The sequence below is a fragment of the Peromyscus leucopus genome, chromosome 6, assembly GCF_004664715.2.
Source record: "Peromyscus leucopus breed LL Stock chromosome 6, UCI_PerLeu_2.1, whole genome shotgun sequence".
In the NCBI taxonomy this organism is placed as follows: Eukaryota; Metazoa; Chordata; class Mammalia; order Rodentia; family Cricetidae; genus Peromyscus; species Peromyscus leucopus.
Window position 1 is genome coordinate 35,691 of NC_051068.1, and position 17,950 is coordinate 53,640.

At 38.8% G+C, this 17,950-nt stretch overlaps 1 protein-coding gene, 1 long non-coding RNA gene and 1 pseudogene across 2 annotated transcripts; 1 reads left to right on the plus strand and 2 right to left on the minus strand.

The window, feature by feature from the left end:
• Nucleotides 1–2,549: 2,549 nt before the first annotated feature.
• Nucleotides 2,550–3,408, plus strand: LOC114686242 (histone H2A.Z-like). Its single transcript, XM_037206494.1, has one exon. It carries the CDS (start codon nt 2,651–2,653, stop codon nt 3,023–3,025), a length of 375 nt encoding a protein of 124 aa, XP_037062389.1. The 5' UTR covers nt 2,550–2,650; the 3' UTR covers nt 3,026–3,408.
• Nucleotides 3,409–10,132: 6,724 nt separating this feature from the next.
• Nucleotides 10,133–10,679, minus strand: LOC114686245 (annotated as a pseudogene).
• Nucleotides 10,680–12,570: 1,891 nt separating this feature from the next.
• LOC119088264 lies at nt 12,571–16,350 on the minus strand. The gene is made up of 3 exons (XR_005091889.1): nt 16,086–16,350; nt 13,457–13,545; nt 12,571–12,853 (listed from the first exon to the last, which is right to left on the minus strand). It is a non-coding gene; the product is annotated as an uncharacterized LOC119088264 (long non-coding RNA).
• Between the last annotated feature and the right edge of the window lie 1,600 nt (nt 16,351–17,950).

Genomic DNA, 17,950 nt, shown 5'->3' on the forward strand with positions numbered 1-17,950 from the left:
GGCTTTTTAAGATTCATGCTACATGAGGTCTCATTTATTAGTTGTTGGTCTTAGTGTCTGTGCTATCAGTTCAGGAAGTCTCCTGTATCAAGAGTTCAAGATTATTCCCCACTTTCTCTTCTATTAAGTTTATTGCATATGGTTTTGTGTTGAGGTCTTTAATCCATTTGGAATTGAGTTTTGAGGGGGGTGATAAGTATGGAACTATTTGAATTATTCTGCCTGCAGACACCCAGTTTTACCAGAACATTTTTTTTGAGACAGGGTTTCTCTGTGTAATTTTATGCCTTTCCTGGAACTCACTCTGTAGTCCAAGCTGGCCTTGAACTCATAGAGATCCACCTGCCCCTGCCTCTGCTTCTGCTGGGATTAAAGGCATGTACCACCACTGCCCAACATTTGTTGAAGAAGATTTTTTCCTTTGTGTATTTCTGGCTTCTTTATAAAAAATTGCGTGTCCATAGGTATGTGGATTTATGTCTGGGTCTTCAGTTTGATTCCATTGAGCAGTGTGTCTGGTTTTATGCCAATACCATGTGGTTTTTGTTACTATAACTCTGTAGTACAATTTGAAATCAGGAATAGGGAGACCTCCAGAAGTTTGTTTATTGTTCAGGGTTGTTTAGCTATCCTGAGATTTTTGGTTTTTCATATGAAGTTGAAAATTGTCTTTTCAAAGTGAGTGAAGAATTGTGTTTGAATTTTAGATTGAATCTGTAGATTACTTTTGGTAGGGTGGCCATTTTTGCTATTTAATCATCCATGATCATGGGAGATCTTGCCGTCTTCATTGAAGCTTTAGCTGGGCAGTGGTGGTGCATGCCTTTAATCCCAGCACTTGGGAGGCAGAGCCAGGTGGATCTCTGTGAGTTCAAGACCAGCCTGGGCTACAGAGTGAATTTCAGGAAAGGTGCAAAGCTACACAAAGAAACCCTGTCTTGAAAAAAAAAAAAAAAAAAAAATGAAGTTTTATCATACAAGTCTTTCACTAGCTGGTGGTTGGATATAGCTACCCCAACATAGTTTATATAATTGTGGGGCTATTGTGAAAGGTGTTGTTTTCTTAATTCTTTCTCAGCCTGTTTGTTATTTGTATATTAGATGGCTTCTGATTTTTTTGTGAGTTAATTTTGTATCTAGTTACATTGCTGAAAGTGTTTATGAGCTGGAAGATTTTCCCAGTGAAATTTTTAGAATCATTTATGTATTCTCTAATAACATCTACAAATAAAGATACTTTGACTTTTGCTTTCTAATTTGTATTCCTTTGATCTCCTTCAGTTGTCTTATTGCTTTGAGATTTCAAGTACTATATTGAATAGCTATGGAGAGTGTAAACAACCTTGTCTTGTTCCTGATTTCAATAGACTTGCTTTGAGTTTCTCCCCACTTAATTTGGTGTTGAATAGGGGTTTGCTTTAGAATATCTTTATTTTGTTGAGATATATTCCTTGTGTTCCTAATTACACCAGGACTTTTGTCATGAAGGGTTGTTGGATTTTGTCAAAGGCATTTTCTGCATCTAATAAGATGATCATGTGGTTTTTGTCTTTCAGTTGGTTTGCATGGTGAATTCAATTTATTGATTTATTATATCAATAAATAAACCTTCCCTACATCTCTTATATGAAACCTGTTTAATCATGGTGGATTGATGTGGGAGATCTTTCTTTATACTGTGAATATGTGTTGCTCCCATTAGTTAATAAATAAATAAAAATAATAAATAAATTAATTTATAAATAAATTAATAAAGCTGCTTTGGCCTCTGGCAAGACAGGATAAGAGACAAGTGGGATATCCAAGCAGAGATACAGGGAGAAGAAGGGTAGAGTTAGGGACAGAAGTCATCCAGCTGCCCAAGGAGCAAGATGTCAGCAGACTGGTAATGCCTCAGTCATGTGGCAAAATATAGATTAATAAAAATAGTTTAAGTTGTAAGGGCTAGTTAGTAACAAGCCTGAACAATAGGCCAAACAGTTTGTAATTAATATTAAGCCTCTAAGTGATTATTTTATAAGTGACTGTGGGACCAGGCAGGTGCAGAAAAGCCTCTGGCTACAGTGGATGATCATTTTTATGTGTTTTTGGATTCAATTTGAAAGTATTTTATTGAGTATATTTACATCTATGTTCATAAGGAAAATTGGTCCATAATTTTCTTTCTTTTTTGAGTCTTTATGTGGTTTGGATATCAGGGCAACTGTGACCTCATAAAATGAATTGGGTAGTATTCCTCCTGTTTTTTACTTTGTAGAATAATTTGAGATTTGAGAGTTATTGGCATTAACTGTTTTCTGAAAGTATGGTAGAATTATGCCCTAAAACCATCTGACCCTGGACTACTATTGATTGGGATATTTTAACAATTGCTTTTATTTCACTATGGAATCTAAGTCTATTTAAATTGCATATCTGATCTTAATTTAACTTTCACAGGTGGTATCTATTGAGAAAATTATCTATTTCTTTTTTATTTTCCCATTTAATGGAGTACAAGTTTTTTTTTAAAAAAAAAAAAAAAAAAAAAAAAAAAACTGTCTTGGCAGTTTGAATCGCGGTACGACGGAGGAGTGGGCGCCGGGATCTTGCTGTGCGTCCGCCTGGCCTCGTCTCTTCCCCTCTTGTCCGATCTGCAGCACGGTCCAAGATGGCTGGCGGTAAGGCTGGAAAGGACTCCGGAAAGGCCAAGACAAAGGCGGTTTCCCGCTCGCAGCGAGCCGGCTTGCAGTTCCCTGTGGGCCGTATTCATCGACACCTGAAATCTAGGACAACCAGCCACGGACGTGTGGGCGCGACCGCCGCTGTGTACTGCGCAGCCATCCTGGAGTACCTCACCGCAGAGGTACTAGAGTTGGTAGGAAATGCATCAAAAGACTTGAAGGTAAAGCGTCACTTGCAACTTGCTATTCGTGGAGATGAAGAATTGGACTCTCTGATCAAGGCTACAATTGCTGGTGGTGGTGTCATCCCACACATCCACAAGTCTCTGATTGGGAAGAAAGGACAACAGAAGACTGTCTAAGGATGCCTGGATTCCTTATTATCTCAGGACTCTAAATATTCTTAACAGCTGTCCAGTGTCGGTGATTCCAGTGGACTGTATCTCTGTGAAAAACACAATTTTGCCTTTTTGTAATTCTATTTGAGCAAGTTGGAGGTTTAATTAACCTTCGAACCAACCAAATTTCTGCATTCGAGTCTTAACCATATTTAAGTGTTACTGTGGCTTCAAAGAAGCTATTGATTCTGAAGTAGTGGGTTTTGATTGAGTTGACTGTTTTTAAAAAACTGTTTGGATTTTAATTGTGATGCAGAAGTTATAGTAACAAACATTTGGTTTTGTACAGACATTATTTCCACTCTGGTGGATAAGCTCAATAAAGGTCATATCCCAAAACTAAAAAAAAAAAAAAAAAAAAAAAACCTGTCTTTATGATTCTCTGGATTTTCTCAGTGTCTTTTATATCCCACTCTTAGTTTCCAATTTTGTTAATTTGGAAATTATATCTCCCTTTTAATTTGGATAACAGTTTGTCTGTCTTGCTATTTTTCTTAAAGAACCAACTCTTTTTTCATTTTTTGTATTGTTCTCTTTGTTTCTATTTTATTGATTTTATCCCTGAGTTTGATTATTTCTTGCTATATATGTCCTTTTGGGTGTCATTACTTCTTTTTGTTTTAGAGCTTTCAAGTGTCCTGTTAAATTGCTAGTATGAGATCTCTTCAGTTTTATTATGTAGGCACTTAGCTATGGATTTGCCTCTTAGAACCACTTTCATTGTGACTCATAAGTTTCAGTATGTTGTGTAAAATTCATTTTCATTTGACTCTAGACAGCCTTTAATTTTTTTCTTATTTTCTGTCTTGATCCATTTTCATTCAGTAGAGAATTATACAGTTTCCATGAAGTTTGTAAGCTTTCTGTTGTTGTTGTTGTTGATATCCAGCTTTAGTCCATGCTAGTCTGATAGGCTACAGGGAGGTATTTCAATTTTCTTGTGTCTGTTGAGGTTTGCTTTGTGTCTGAGTATGTGGTAAATTTTGAAAGAGTTTCATGAGGTGCAGAGAAGAAATTATGTTCTTGATTCTTTCGTGTTTTGGTAAAATGTGTTTCTGTAAATATGTTATGCCCATCTGGTTTATAATTTCCATTAGCTCTAGTATTTCTCTATTTAGTTTTTATCTGGATGACTTATCCTTTGGTGAGAGTGGAGTATTGAAATCTCCCACTGTTAGTGTGAGAGGGTCAATATTTGATTTAAGCTGTAGTAGTGTTTCTTTTACAAAATTTAGTGGCCTTGTGTTTTGTACATAGATGCTAAGAACACAATGTTGGGGTCTGGACAAATGCCTGAGATTGGTGGAACACTGGGAAGACAGTAGGTCTGGGCTAACCAACTCAGCTGCCACCCAGTCCCACATCCAGCACTTTGAGTCTGTTCACTCCAATATCTACTTTATCTATGAGCTGCCTGAGTCCATGAATGGGGACCAGTCCTTCAGAATCAGATGTCATTGCTGAATAGAGCCAGTTTTAAGCCTACTTGCTGGCCCCTAAATGGAGCTACTGTGGCTGGTAGAAGGAGAGCATGAGATAGTGGTGCTGCCAGCAGGCTACAAGCATAAAGGTTGAGCCTGGAAAGCCTCTTAGTGTCCAACATCAAGTGTGAGAAGGTATATATCAGCCTAGAGCTTGCAACAGAACACCCTGCATAGCCAAAAGATCACCCTGACTCTGGGCAACAACAGGATATCAGGGAAACGGTCCAGTATTTATGGTGTATAAGAATCCAGAAACTTTGAAGCAGACCAATGACTAGCTGCAATGAACATCTGCATGTAAATCTGTTTGGGCAAAAAAATACATACTGTGTGACACACTGCAGAGACCAATGTTGTCGCAGACCACACAGAGGGAGACCATCATTGTGGGAGAACCAGGGAGAAGGCTTGAGGAGAAGTCAGGAATCGGCGAGGAAATGACAGACAGACACACAATGTGTTGATGTGCTGCTGCAGATTTACTTCTGCAAAATCAGTGCTTATATTCTTTTACAATCAAGGAACTTGGCAGGGGGTTACATCAGACTTTTAGCTTTTACAGTTACTCAGAATCAGCAAAAAACAATAACAAAGTACATCAGTATCTATTTCTGTGTAGTGTAAGAGACAATAACAAAGTACATCAGTATCTATTTCTGTGTATCACTTCCGCAGCTTGGAGTTCATTGCGGTTGTTGCTTAAGGGCATGATCTCAGAATTTTGTGAAATCTGTCTCGCGCCAAAGACTACATCTGTGGGAACCAGATTTTTACCAGCCAAGGTTTAACTCACCCTCTATATACTTTTGTATAATTTCATTTATTTCTTCCTCACTCCTATATATCCACTTATCCTTCCAGTTGTCATATACCCTTCTATACCAATACCTTAGGGCTGGCTTCATATTTTCTATGATCTGCTGTCTTTCTTCTTTACTATAAAGGCACCAAGGCTTTCTAGTCCTGGCTAGCCTTTCCATAAAAGGCAAATCACTCCAAAGTTGTTTCTTTCCTTCATGATTCACTCATCTATTCCCAACTTCATCATAGCCTCCCGTATATGGGAGCAGCTCTAGGTAATTTCCACTATCAGGGATCTACCTAGGGGCTGTCCACCAACACCTCCCCCCCCCCCCCCCGACACAAAAAAGACATACAGAAAAAAAACATGATTAGTGCCAACAAGGACTGTCGCCAAGGCCATCTTGTTTTCCAGGGCCTCCTGGAATCCTCAGGCTGCATGGCGACTGCTGATTGCAGAAAAACTGCCTGAGGCCCCGCTCCAGAAAACTTCAACCTCAGCCCTTCAGCTGCTGGACTCCAACGCAGTGGCATGCTTTACTACAGCTACACAGATGTCACAGCTGTGGGCATAACACAATGTCACTTCAATGAATGAATATGTGATGGAGAGGTGAATAAGATGGAGGAATGGAGCAGTGTATGAGCAGTGAAGAGAGGTGGAACTAGAGACACAACTGCAGTGACGGATATGAGAGAAGGTTGAATTTGACAAGGAAACATGTTGCCAAGTAGGGTCAGCAGGGTGGTGTGCAGCAGCATGGAGCTTAAGCAGACTCAGCCCCCAAACACACTGCCCAGATGCACAATTGACCTGGCTTTGAGCAACAATGGGATATCTAGTATGGAGAGTGGTTCATTATCTGGATTGGACATCCTTGAAAGACTTCCATTGTCCATGCTATGGCCTCCAGCTATGTTGAAGCCTATCATTCATGTGGATGTCTGTGGTCTAGGCCACAGCCAGAGGCCATGCTGATGTCTGAGGCCCATGCTACCACTGAAGGCAAAGTGGACTTCTGCAGATTGTGCTACTGCAGAAGGCCATATTAGTGTTCATCATCTGGGTTGCCACCAGAGGCCATGTTGATGTCCATAGCCTATACTGCCTCCAGAGGCCATGTTGATGCCTGTTGTCTGTGTTGCCACTTAGAGCAATGTTGTGTCCTGTGATCCTGTTGGAGCTGGCAGCTGTGCTGATGTCCATGGCCTGTGTTACCACCCAAGGCCATGTGGAGATCCATGATTTTTGTCACCATTATGAAACCATGTAAATGGCCGTGGGCAGGGGTCTGTGGTTCTACTGTAGCCAGGAGTGTTCATGGCCTGTGTTACCACTAAAAACCATACAGATGTCCATCATCTGTGTTCCCACAGAAAGCCATGTTGATATGCATCATCTGTGTTACCACAGAATGCCATGTGTATGTACATTGTCTGTGATGCCCTTTTGAAGCCATGTTGATATCCATGGGCTGCAGTGCTGCCAGGAACCATATTAGTGTCTGTAGACCATGTCCCAGAGGCATCTTAATATCTGTGGCCTGTGCTGTGGCTGAGGGCCAGGATGCTGTTCATGGCCCATGTTGCAGCAAAGGGCCGTTTTGATATTCGTAGTCTGTTCTGCTACCAGAGAACATGCTGACATCCATGGCACATGCTGATGACAGAGACCATGTGGATGTCTGTGGTAAATGTTGTAGCCAGAAATCATTTGGCAGAAACCAAGATCCATGCCCCAGCTAACTGTAAGTGGCAAGGAAGCTATTTTTCCAGTGGTATTGATAACTGCAGGCTCACAGTTGAGAGTCATAGAAGGCTCCTGTGATATCCCCTACCCCCACCCAAAAATTAAAAGCCTAGACAGGAAGCCATCCAAGAAAAAATCCTTAAAATTGTGATAAGAATGCTGAAATGTAGCTCTCCACAACTGATGACTTCTTGCAGGGACGTGGGTGGGAAGGAATCAGTTTTCTTCAAGGGAGTTGACTATACTTCAGTGAATACATGAACATTACAAATTGGACTTGTGTTTTTATTGTTTGTTTGTTTTTGGGTTGTGGGGAGGAGGTCACAAAAGTGGGATGCAGACTGGGTGGGACTGGGAATTGATTGTGATTGGGGTGTATTATGTGAAAATTCCCAAATAACCAATAGAAATATTTTGTTGGAAAATAAAAAAATGCAATGTCCTCTTGGTGTAATTTTCCTTTGATGAGTTTGAAGTGTCTTCCCAATTATATATTGTTGTATATTAAAATGGCTACACCACCTTATTGTTTAGGTCTGTTTGCTTTGAATACCTTTTTCCAACCCTTTACCATGAGGTAATGTCTATCCTTGATGTTGAGGAGTATTTCAACATCATGAAACAGCCAAATCATGAATTCTGTTTTCACATTGATTCTATTAGCCCTTGTCTTTTTCTTGGGGAACTGAGTACATTTGGTAGTACATTGAGAAATCAATGACCAATGATTGTTAATTCCTGTTATTTTGTTGTTGTTGTTGATGGTGGTATGTATACGTTTCCTTTCATTTTCATATTGCTGGTGTGAGATTATTTATTTCCTGTGTTTTTATGGGTGTTGTTAGCTTCCTTGGTTTGAAGTTTTCTTTCTGGTATCTTCTGTGGGGCTGGATTTGTAGATAGATACTATATAAATTTGACTTTATTGTGAATATATTCTCCATATATGATGTGTAAAAGTTTCACTGGATATAATATTCTGGACTGGAATCTATGGTCTCATAGTCTGTAGTACATCTGCCCTGGTCCTTCTGGCTTTAAGAGTAGTCAGGTGAAGTTCTAATAAGTTTGTCTTTATATGTTATTTGATATTTTTACCCTGCAGCGTTTAGTGTTTTGATTATTATGTGGCAAGGTGACTTTTTTTTTTTTTTTTTAGTCAATCTATTTTATGTTCTCTATGTGTCTTGTATTTTTAAAGAAATCTCCTTCAGGTTAGGAAATTTTCCTTATATAATTTTGTTAAAAATATTTTCTGGGCCTTTGAGCTGGGATTCTTCTCTTTTGTCTATTTCTATTTTTCTTAGGTCTGGTCTTTTCATCATGTCCCTGATTTTTTAGATGTTTTATATCAGGATTTTACAAACTTAGAATCTTCTTTCACTGATGTGTCTATTTCTTCTATCATATCTTCAATGCCTGAGATTCTTTCTTTCTTTTCTTATATTCTGTTGGTGAAGCTTTTCTCTGTAGTTTCTGTTTGAATTCCTAAATTTTTCATTTCTAGAATTACCTCAGTTTGGGTTATTTTTATTGCTTCTATTTTCCATTTTCAGGTCTTAAAATGTTTTTTTTTTAGTGTATACTTTTTTAACTTTAAAAAATGATCTTTTTTATGTGCATTGTTTTTTTGCCTGCATATATGTGCTGTGAGGGTGTTGGGTCCCCTGGAGATGGAGTTACAAAAAGGTGTGAGCTGCCATGTGAATGCTGGGTAGTGAACCCAGGTTCTCTGAAAGAACTGCTAGTGTTCTTAATGGCTGAGCCAGCTCTCCAGCCCCCAAGTCTTGAAGAGTTTACTTCAAATGTGTGGGTTTTTTTTTTCTTGGTTTCTTTTAAGGTGTTTATTCATTCCCTATGATTGTTTTCTTGTCTTTCCTGGATTTTTTAATGGGGTAGGATCTACAGGAACAGAAAGAGAGGAGAATATCTGAAGACAGTGTATCTGCTTTCATAGCAGGAGTAGTCTGTGAGTTAGCAGAGGGCTCAAATATTTGTCCCTTGGGTGACTTTAGATTTCTTCAAACTGACACTCAGCATTAACCATCACTATGCTCTTCTTAAGCTGTTTAAAGGTTGAGGATTTAGTCAGTGGGTAGAGTGTCTACCTACCATACCATAGGCCCTGGGTTGCATCCTCAGCACCTTCTAGACTGTAGTAGTGGAGCACATTTAATCCTAGCCTTTGCAGAGGTGGACACTTGGGGATCAGGACTTCAGGCTTATTCTCAGACATAGCCAGATCAAGGCCCACCTGGACATCAGTAAACTCTTTCAGAACAACTACAGAATCAAATTTTGTGTTCTTCTAGGCATTATCTCATGTTCTCTGATGTCGATTTTCCAGAGAGAAACTTAAAAAAATGTATAAGACTTAATCTTTCTGAAGCAAAAATAATGTTCTATAAATTAGCAAAGATCTACTTATTGACTCTGTCTTTGTTCTATTCAGCTGAATTTAAGTAAAAAGATAAGACAATATACATATTTAAGAGGGCAGTGACTCAATTTAAAATAAACAATTCCTTATGTATTCCTTCTTAGGTTACTAGGTTAATCAAAGTTTCTCAATCCTGATCTAATACTCCAGATTATCTCTAAAAACAAAGCCACCAAATCATGTGATTCAGTTCATGTGATAAACTATTCCTCTGTTATTCCAATCCAGCTAAATTTTGGGAGAAAGAACATTAAGGCTTTGATGCAGTGATGGTGAGCAAGGACTAAAGAAAGCTAAATAAATCAAGGTTAACATCTAAAAGAAGCTAGTTGTGTTACTCAGTGGTTAAGATTAGTTGCTCTTCCAGAAGATGTGAGAGGGTGGTCGACTCCCAGCACCTACATAGAGAGGCTCACAGCTATCTATAAGTTCATTTCCAAAGGATCCAACATCCTCTTCCGACCTCTATGGATATTGTATGCACATGGTGTACAGACATACATGCAGGTAAAACATCCACCCATAAAAAATAAAATTTTTAAATGAATTTTCTTTTCCCTTTACAGTCCAGGTCTTCTTTCATTTCTTGTTTTACATTAGGCCATGAATTCCTATGGAATGGGCTCCGGCAGCTCAGGCTCCTTCCCATTAGTCCTCACAAAGTGTGCTTCTCTGGGTGGGGCAGGCTGGCGCTTCAACTGAAACCAGGTGTCCTTTTCTTTGGCTTCCTTTTTCTTCTGGTCATTCTCCTTCACCCGCTTCAGGAAGCTGTCTCGGCTCTTAGAGTGCTTGATGTGCTCAATCTGCATGTTAATTCTCTTGGCAAGAATCTTGCCCTTAACTTGGTCTTTTACAAGGATGCCCACAGCATGCTGGGTGACATTGTAGACTCTTTCAGTTTTGCCATGGTAACACTTACGAGGCATTTCTTTTTGAACAGTGCCCATTCCTTTGATGTCTACAATATTACCTTTCTTGTAGATTCACATGTAAGTGGCCAAAAGAACAACTCCATGTTTCCTAAAAGGCCTGGAGAACACATAGCAGGTGCCCCTCCTCTTTCCCTTTATGTTTGTCATTTTGGCGAGTTACTGGAAGCTGGCTGCCGCAGCCCTTTTTAAATGAATTTTTTTTAAAAAAGAGAAGAAACTAATAGTTAGAAGGATGGAAACCCTTCTCCTTCTGGGCTAGCATAATAAAATGAGGGTGACTGAGAAAAGCCCAGTTCTTTCCCTAACTCACCAGCCCACTCCAATTCTCAGAAGTGCTGTCCATTTTTCAATAAGTTGTCTGTATTTCTATTTCTAACTCATGCAATTCTTTGTCCTGGTACAAAACTTGAGAACTTTAGTTAGTATCCTGGGACATAGGCAATCTTTCTTAAATGTGGTTATTGTTCCAGAGGAGTGACCACTGGACTACAAAAATGACCTGGAGAAAGAGTTTGCAAATAAAATTTACTTCCAAAATGAGGCACTGAATTTGGACAGATGAAGCAGATGGACCAGTACCAAAGTAGAAGTGAGGATGCCCTAGGGGAGAAACTATATATGCAGAAGGTTAAGCTCTGGTTTTGCTTCTGATACTTGTGATGTTTAATATTGATTGTCAATTCGAATGGATCAATAATCACCTAGGAAACAAGCTTTTAGATATACTGGGTTTTTTGTTTTGTTTTGTTATTTTTTATGGAGAGATAGAGGGGTTTCTGAAAACATTGGCCAGCAGAATGCTGATCCAGAGGAGGCAAAAAGGAAGTCTTGTTCAGCACAACTCAGGAGCCAATATTGACTCAAATTATGAAAGTCTGATACAGGGTAGTTTACTTTAGGCACATTTAAGCATAACACAATTTGGAAGAAAGTTTCCTGGTGATAACTATCTCAATTCTGTGTGTACAAGAAAGTTAAAGACATGATTACATCAAAACCCTTGTAAAGTACAAGTGACAACTTCCATAAAGATAGGTTGTATGAATTAACTAAAGAAGCAGGTTCAAGGTAAACAATGCTCATTATACGGGTCTAATGTACCTTTACTATTTCTTATAAAATAGCCATGTGGGATCAGGCTAGCTTTGCAGTACCTTGCACAGTTGTGGTATCTCTTTTTCCATATTTTTAGTCACTTTATATATTCAGCATGAACTCTTTCCTCTCACCCCACAGTTCTTTTTCATTAGCATATTCTACTCAAAATTTAACTGAGTTATTATGAGCATTTGAAATTTTATGCTTCTAGGGTTTCAAATAAGTATAATTTATTTATTTATAAGGCATTTCTTTTTTACTTTAATCTTTTACACAAACATTAATATATAATTTGACATCAATTATAGTCTTTGCCACAAATGCCTCAGATATTTAATGTGACTACTTGATATTAGTATAGTCTGTCTTTTATAATATTGTTAAAAGTTGAAGCAAACTTTTCCTGAACTCCAGATGTGTTATGCTCATAGTTTACTAATGCACAGGGTCTATTATAGAGATAAATTTAAAAAAAAAAAAAACATGCAAGATTTGATTTGCACATAGCCTATTTTCCTTCCTATCCTCAGTGAACAGATTTAATTCCTTTTAAACTTTATTTTCTAGCATAAGAGGTTTCATTGTGTAGAATATTATATAATAAAGTAGGCAGAATAACATAATAAATTCTAATTATGTCTGACCTAGCTCTACCTTCCATGAACTTCTTCAAATCCTTCTCTGCTGCCCATAGTGATCCCAAGCAAAAAGATAGACACTGAGAATATTAATATGTTCATAACTTTGTATAATGTCCTTAAAACTTGAGACAAATGAGAATACAGTTAAAATCTAGTTATAGTGTATTTGGACAGCTCAGTTTGGCAAATGCCTCTAATATTCCTAGAACAATATTATGTGCAATAAGGAACTTAAAGGGAAATGGAATATAATATTAACAGGACTAAGTATCTCCCTTAGTATTTGTAAATGGAAAGTAGCAAAAGTTAGATTTCAACAGTGACCCACTGGCTCTCATTGCAGATTCTATACTCAAGTGCTTTTCACAGACCCCAATTAAGAATGACCTCTGTGTATCACAGAGCTCTCATTGTAGTCACTCATCAGTCTCTTAACCTTGAGGTCTAATTTAACTGCTTTAGTGTGATGTTACCCTGGGCTTTTCTCTCTGCATTTCCTGGACAGAGTGGAACAGTCCTTTGATGTTTCTAACCTGGTTTGGAAGTGAGTCACAGCTAATTGCCTAAAGGCACCCACTCCCTGTGGGCAAGTGTCTCAGTACTTACTGAATGCGCATTTGCTGGTGTCTTGAAAATTGTTGTCAACCTAAGTAACAGGAAAACAGATTTTCAAAGAAGTGAGATTTAATTGGGGAGAGTACAACATTGCAAAAGGAATAAATAGTTATGACAGGAACATATTCAAAGAGGAAGGCAAGGGAAGATTTTCAAAGGAAAAAGTGGGGATTACAAATGATTTTTAACAATATTATTGGGAAAACTATATATCTTCATATAAAAGAATGAAAATTTATCTTTCAGATCACGGAAATTGATCTTCAAAGTTAGACATCAAAGTCTAAAATATTTTAAAGAAACAAGAATAGGGAGCACACTTCTGGACATAGTCTCACATAAGAGTTCCTTGATTTCAATTGTCCAGGTAATAAATCAAACAATAAACAAGTGGGACTTAATGAAATTAAAAATCTTCTGTGTTTCAAAGAAAACTGTTAGTCAGCTTGAGAAGAAGGATGGGAGGAGAGGATAAAGAAGGGTGGGGGAAGATAACTTACACTGAGCACTGGCTGTAAAGGTCATATGGAAACCTAAATACACACACACACACACACACACACACACACACACACACACACACCTCACATAAAAAACTTAATTAGAATTACCTTACACAAGAAATTGCACTTACCTCAGAAGTCAGAAGTTGCCAAATAAAAAGCCCAGTTTCTGGTAAGAGATACCTCCTCTCAAGTTGTTATTCAGAGGTATCCTAGACACCTGCAAAATAATAAAGGCTATTTTTTCTCTAGGTTACCACCAAAAATTGATAGTGAGACCCTAATACAAGTAAGATAGTAAGTCTTGGTCACGAGGCATGAAGAAATCAAATCCATACTCATCAGGAAGTTCCTCCCCTGTTGGGTAGTTTTCACAGGGAGGTATTATCCAGATTGTTGGGCATGGGGGAGAAAACACAGTCTTACTCAGCTGTGAATCCCATGAACTTCAATAGTGAATACCATGGAAAGATATGTCCATGGATATTAGTGTACAGTGGCATAAATATTATAGAGATAACTAGCTACTTTCTGATTGAATTTAATGCCCTCTCCACAGAAGAACTACTACAATATGATTATGAAATCAGGGCTTGGAAACTCAAAGAACCCAGGAGTGAACCTATTTCTATTATTCTACTAAATTGACATACTATTCATGTCTGTCTACCCATAGATTAGTGAAGCTTTCAGGCATTATCAGAGAAGTTTCTTTTTGCAGTGGATGGTGGTTAATGCAGAAACTCACAATTGGTCAAAGTGTATATAATAAGTAACTGTGGTCTGCTCAGCCACAATTGAGACATCTAAACCACTATAACCAAGGCTCAAAGATCATTGCAGAAGAGGAGGTGGAAAGGTTTTAAAAGCCAGAGGTCAGGAGGGACCAGGATGAAATGGTGTCTTCTGGATATGACAAGACCACTGCACTCATAAACTCACAACATCTATGGCTATCTGCACAAGACCAAGCTAGTCAACATTCTATCATGGAGTAGGAAGGATTCATGAACTACTGAGTATGGTAATTTGAATGTGAATGACTGCCATAGGCTCATAAATTTGAATGCATAGTCCCTAGTTGGTGGGCTGTTTAGGAAGCATTATGAGTTGTGGCTTTGTTGGAGGAGGTGTAGCACTAGGGGTGGATTTTGAGGTTTCAAAAGACCATGCCAGGCCCAGTGTCTCTCATTCTCTTTCTCTGCCTGCAAATTATGGGCCAGATGTGAGCTCTCAGCTACTCAGTACTATACCTGCCTTCCTACCACCATGCTCCCCTCCATGATGGAAATGGACTACTAGCCCTCTAAAGTTATAAGCAAGTCACCAATTAAATTTTTTTTATAAGTTGTCTTGGTTATGGTGTCACTACACAGCAATAGAACAGTAACTAAGACACTGAGGAACTGTGGATAGTTGATGTCTTCAGAGGAGGGAAAGTAAGTTTTTATTTAAGGGTATTGCTCCTGTTAGAACAACTATATCTCAGAGGATGGCCCAATGCCCAGAAGTTTAAGGATAGCACAAATTAAAGTTGATGGGTGTCTTAGTTACTCTTTGATTACTGTGATAAGACACCATGGCCATGGCAACTTATAGAAGAAGGGGTTTATTTTGGTCTTACATTTTCAGAGGATTAGAGTTCATGACTACCAAAAAAGTGACAGATCCTCACCATAGCCTCCTAGAAGGTATACAGCCTCCTTGAGCCTTGATTTTAGCCCAGTGATATATATTTCAGACATATGGGACTATAAGGCAAATTTGTGTCATACTAGACACTAAGTGTATGACAATTTGCCAAAGTAGCCTTAGAAACAATATATTTACCTAATCAGTTGTGTAGGGGGTAAATAAGAGAATTATATGATTCTTGGCACAGAGCTTCACATAGAGTGATCATCCAAGAAATCTGACTATTATAGTAATTTACATTTGTTTTTTTTTCTTTCAACTTTGATTAAATTATATGTCTAAAACTCTTTCAAGTAGGATTTAATTTGTGTATTGGGATTTATTACACAACAGGCTTTGCCTAATGAAGGAGACATCTACATACACATTACTTCTAATAGGAAGTATATACTGTTTTATATAATTTCTTCATATTTCATGGTGCTATAACATTTTTTTGGGAAGGGAAACTTCTCTGACTAGAGAAAGACTTTCTAAAGCAAGTTAATTCACAAGGGTAGTAAAGAACTTCTTGGTGAACAGGTCTTTCACATACTCCCCAAAACCTGCTTTATTTTATTCTCATGTACCAAGCCACTGTTTTCTCCATCCAAACTCAGCACAGATACTAGACATAGGGACAGCACTTCTGCCCTTGCGGGGCATTTACCCACCAACCCCACAGTTCCTCAGAGTTTTTTTGAGTGCAAGCAGCAGAAAATATTAGATAGAAGGATTTAGATTGTGGAGATAATCAGATAGAAAATAAAGATTAGCCTTGAGAAGGCCTGAAACCTATTCCAACGAGCCCTGTCTCTGCCCCAGGGTGTTTATAGAGACGCCAAGGGGTGGAGCAAAAAACTTCCCCCAGCACAGCCAAGTGCAGACTATCTCAGACACCTGCACTCAGGCCCATGGTCCTAATCATCCTCTCTATGCGGACCTGCTGGGTAAAGCCATGAGGAAGCTGAAAATGAGCTCCCACATGCTCTTAAGCAAATTGGGCTTTTTCAAATTAGTCAATCTGAAACTGTTTATCCTGCATTCCCAGTAAAGGCTAGTCCAGTTGTCTATGTTTCTCTTTACCTTTGCTGCTTTCTCCTGATCAGCTTCATGGTTTCCTTGCATATCCCTATGTAGCATGCTGTTCTCTTGCTTCAAGAGGAACTGTGAGCATCAATAAATTTCTTAAAACTTTAGGTGCACTGGTTTATGTCATCATTCAATTACTTTGTACAAAGTAAGTCCTGGCACAAAACAATAATTAAGAACTTTGCAGTGTCTATCACCTCATCATAGAGCAGAAGCAAAAAGTCAGATATGTTAAGAGCTACAGTATTTCAACAGTTGCCCTTTGAAGTTTGAGGTAATCAAGTCTAAAGGATACGTTTCTATTATTGCTGTGGGATGGTCTGTTTGTCAAATCTGTTGCTCTGATTGGTCAATAAATAAAACACTGATTGGCTAGTGGACAGGCAGGAAGTAGGTGGGACAAGGAGAGAGGAGAATACTGGGAAGCAGAAGGCTGAGGCAGAGACACTGCCAGCTGCCACCATGACCAGCAGTATGTGAAGACGCCGGTAAGCCACTAGCCACGTGGCAAGGTATAGATTTATGGAAATGGATTAATTTAAGCTATAAGAACAGTTAGCAAGAAGCCTGCCACAGCCATACAGTTTGTATGCAATATAAGTCTCTGTGTTTACTTGGTTGGGTCTGAGCGGCTGTGGGACTGGAGGGTGACAAAGATTTGTCCTGACTGTGGGCAAGGCAGGAAAAATCTAGCTACATATTATTATAAAGTAATTTTTTTAGTTAGTGGTGGGTCCTGCCTGTAATCCCACCAATTGGAAGACAGAGGAAGAGACAAGCAGAACTCTGTGAGTTTGAGGCCAACCTAGCCTATACAGCAAGTTTCAGGCCAACCAAGGATACATAGTGAGACCTTGCCTCACCTTCCCTAACCCCAAGAAAAAAAGTCTTTAGTCAGACACGGTTGCTCCTGCCTATAATCCCAGCACTTGGGAGGCTGATATAGAAGGCTCAACATGAGTTCAAGTCTAGTGAGTTCCAGATCATCCTGAATTACAGAGTAAGATCTTGTCTCAAAACCAAACAAACAAAGATACAAAAAAAAACCCAATAACAAAGAAACAGAAACCAAACAAAGATCCAAATTAACCCACCTCAGTCTTTAAGGTTTTGTTCACTGTTGATAAGCCAAATGCTTTGTATCTATATCACTCAAGGCAGTAAGTGAATAAAAATGAAAAATTAATTTAAAACTTTCTACCATTTAAAAATTAAAAGGATCCTTTTGTTTTACAGTGTGCTGTCAGTTTTGACAGCAACAAGGCTTTCTTGAAGCAGCAAGCCTGGGCTTTCCTTCTCTCACCTGCGAGTGCTTTGTGTGCCAGAACAGATGAGCTGGGTCATGACCTATGACTGGGCAGTCAAAGGAGCATGAAGCAATCAGTCTTCTGAGAACTCCATCCCTAAGCAGCCATGAAATAATCAATAGTACAGAAAAGCTTGGCGGCATTCACATTGTGTGGGGCTAAGTCAGTGTACACATAAAGAAAGTCCTGTAGGTGTGTCCACACCACTGATAAAGTTCCAGAGTTGCACAACTTCCCCTGTAAAAGCAAGCAAGGTGGTGGTCTGACTGCTCTAGGAAGAATGCCCTCCTATTTTATACTAAATCTCCTGCTGTCAGAATAAAGGGCAACCCTTAGTGGTGACTCATCTTTAGTAATTCCATTAGCATACAGATTAACAGTTCTCACTGGATCCATAAAAAATATGAACAAAAATACTAGTGGTTCAGAGAGATTTCATCCTGGCTGACGGAAATAAATCAAAGTGGGATTAGTAGGAGGGCCTGCCCCCTTGATTTCAATTATCATCAACTTCAGAATCTTGATGCTAAATGTAGAAGAGACTCCCTCAGT

Coding starts and splice junctions, on each gene's coding strand:
- LOC114686242 (XM_037206494.1), top strand. CDS start 2,651: ATGGCTGGCGGTAAGGCTGGAAAGGACTCCGGAAAGGCCAAGACAAAG.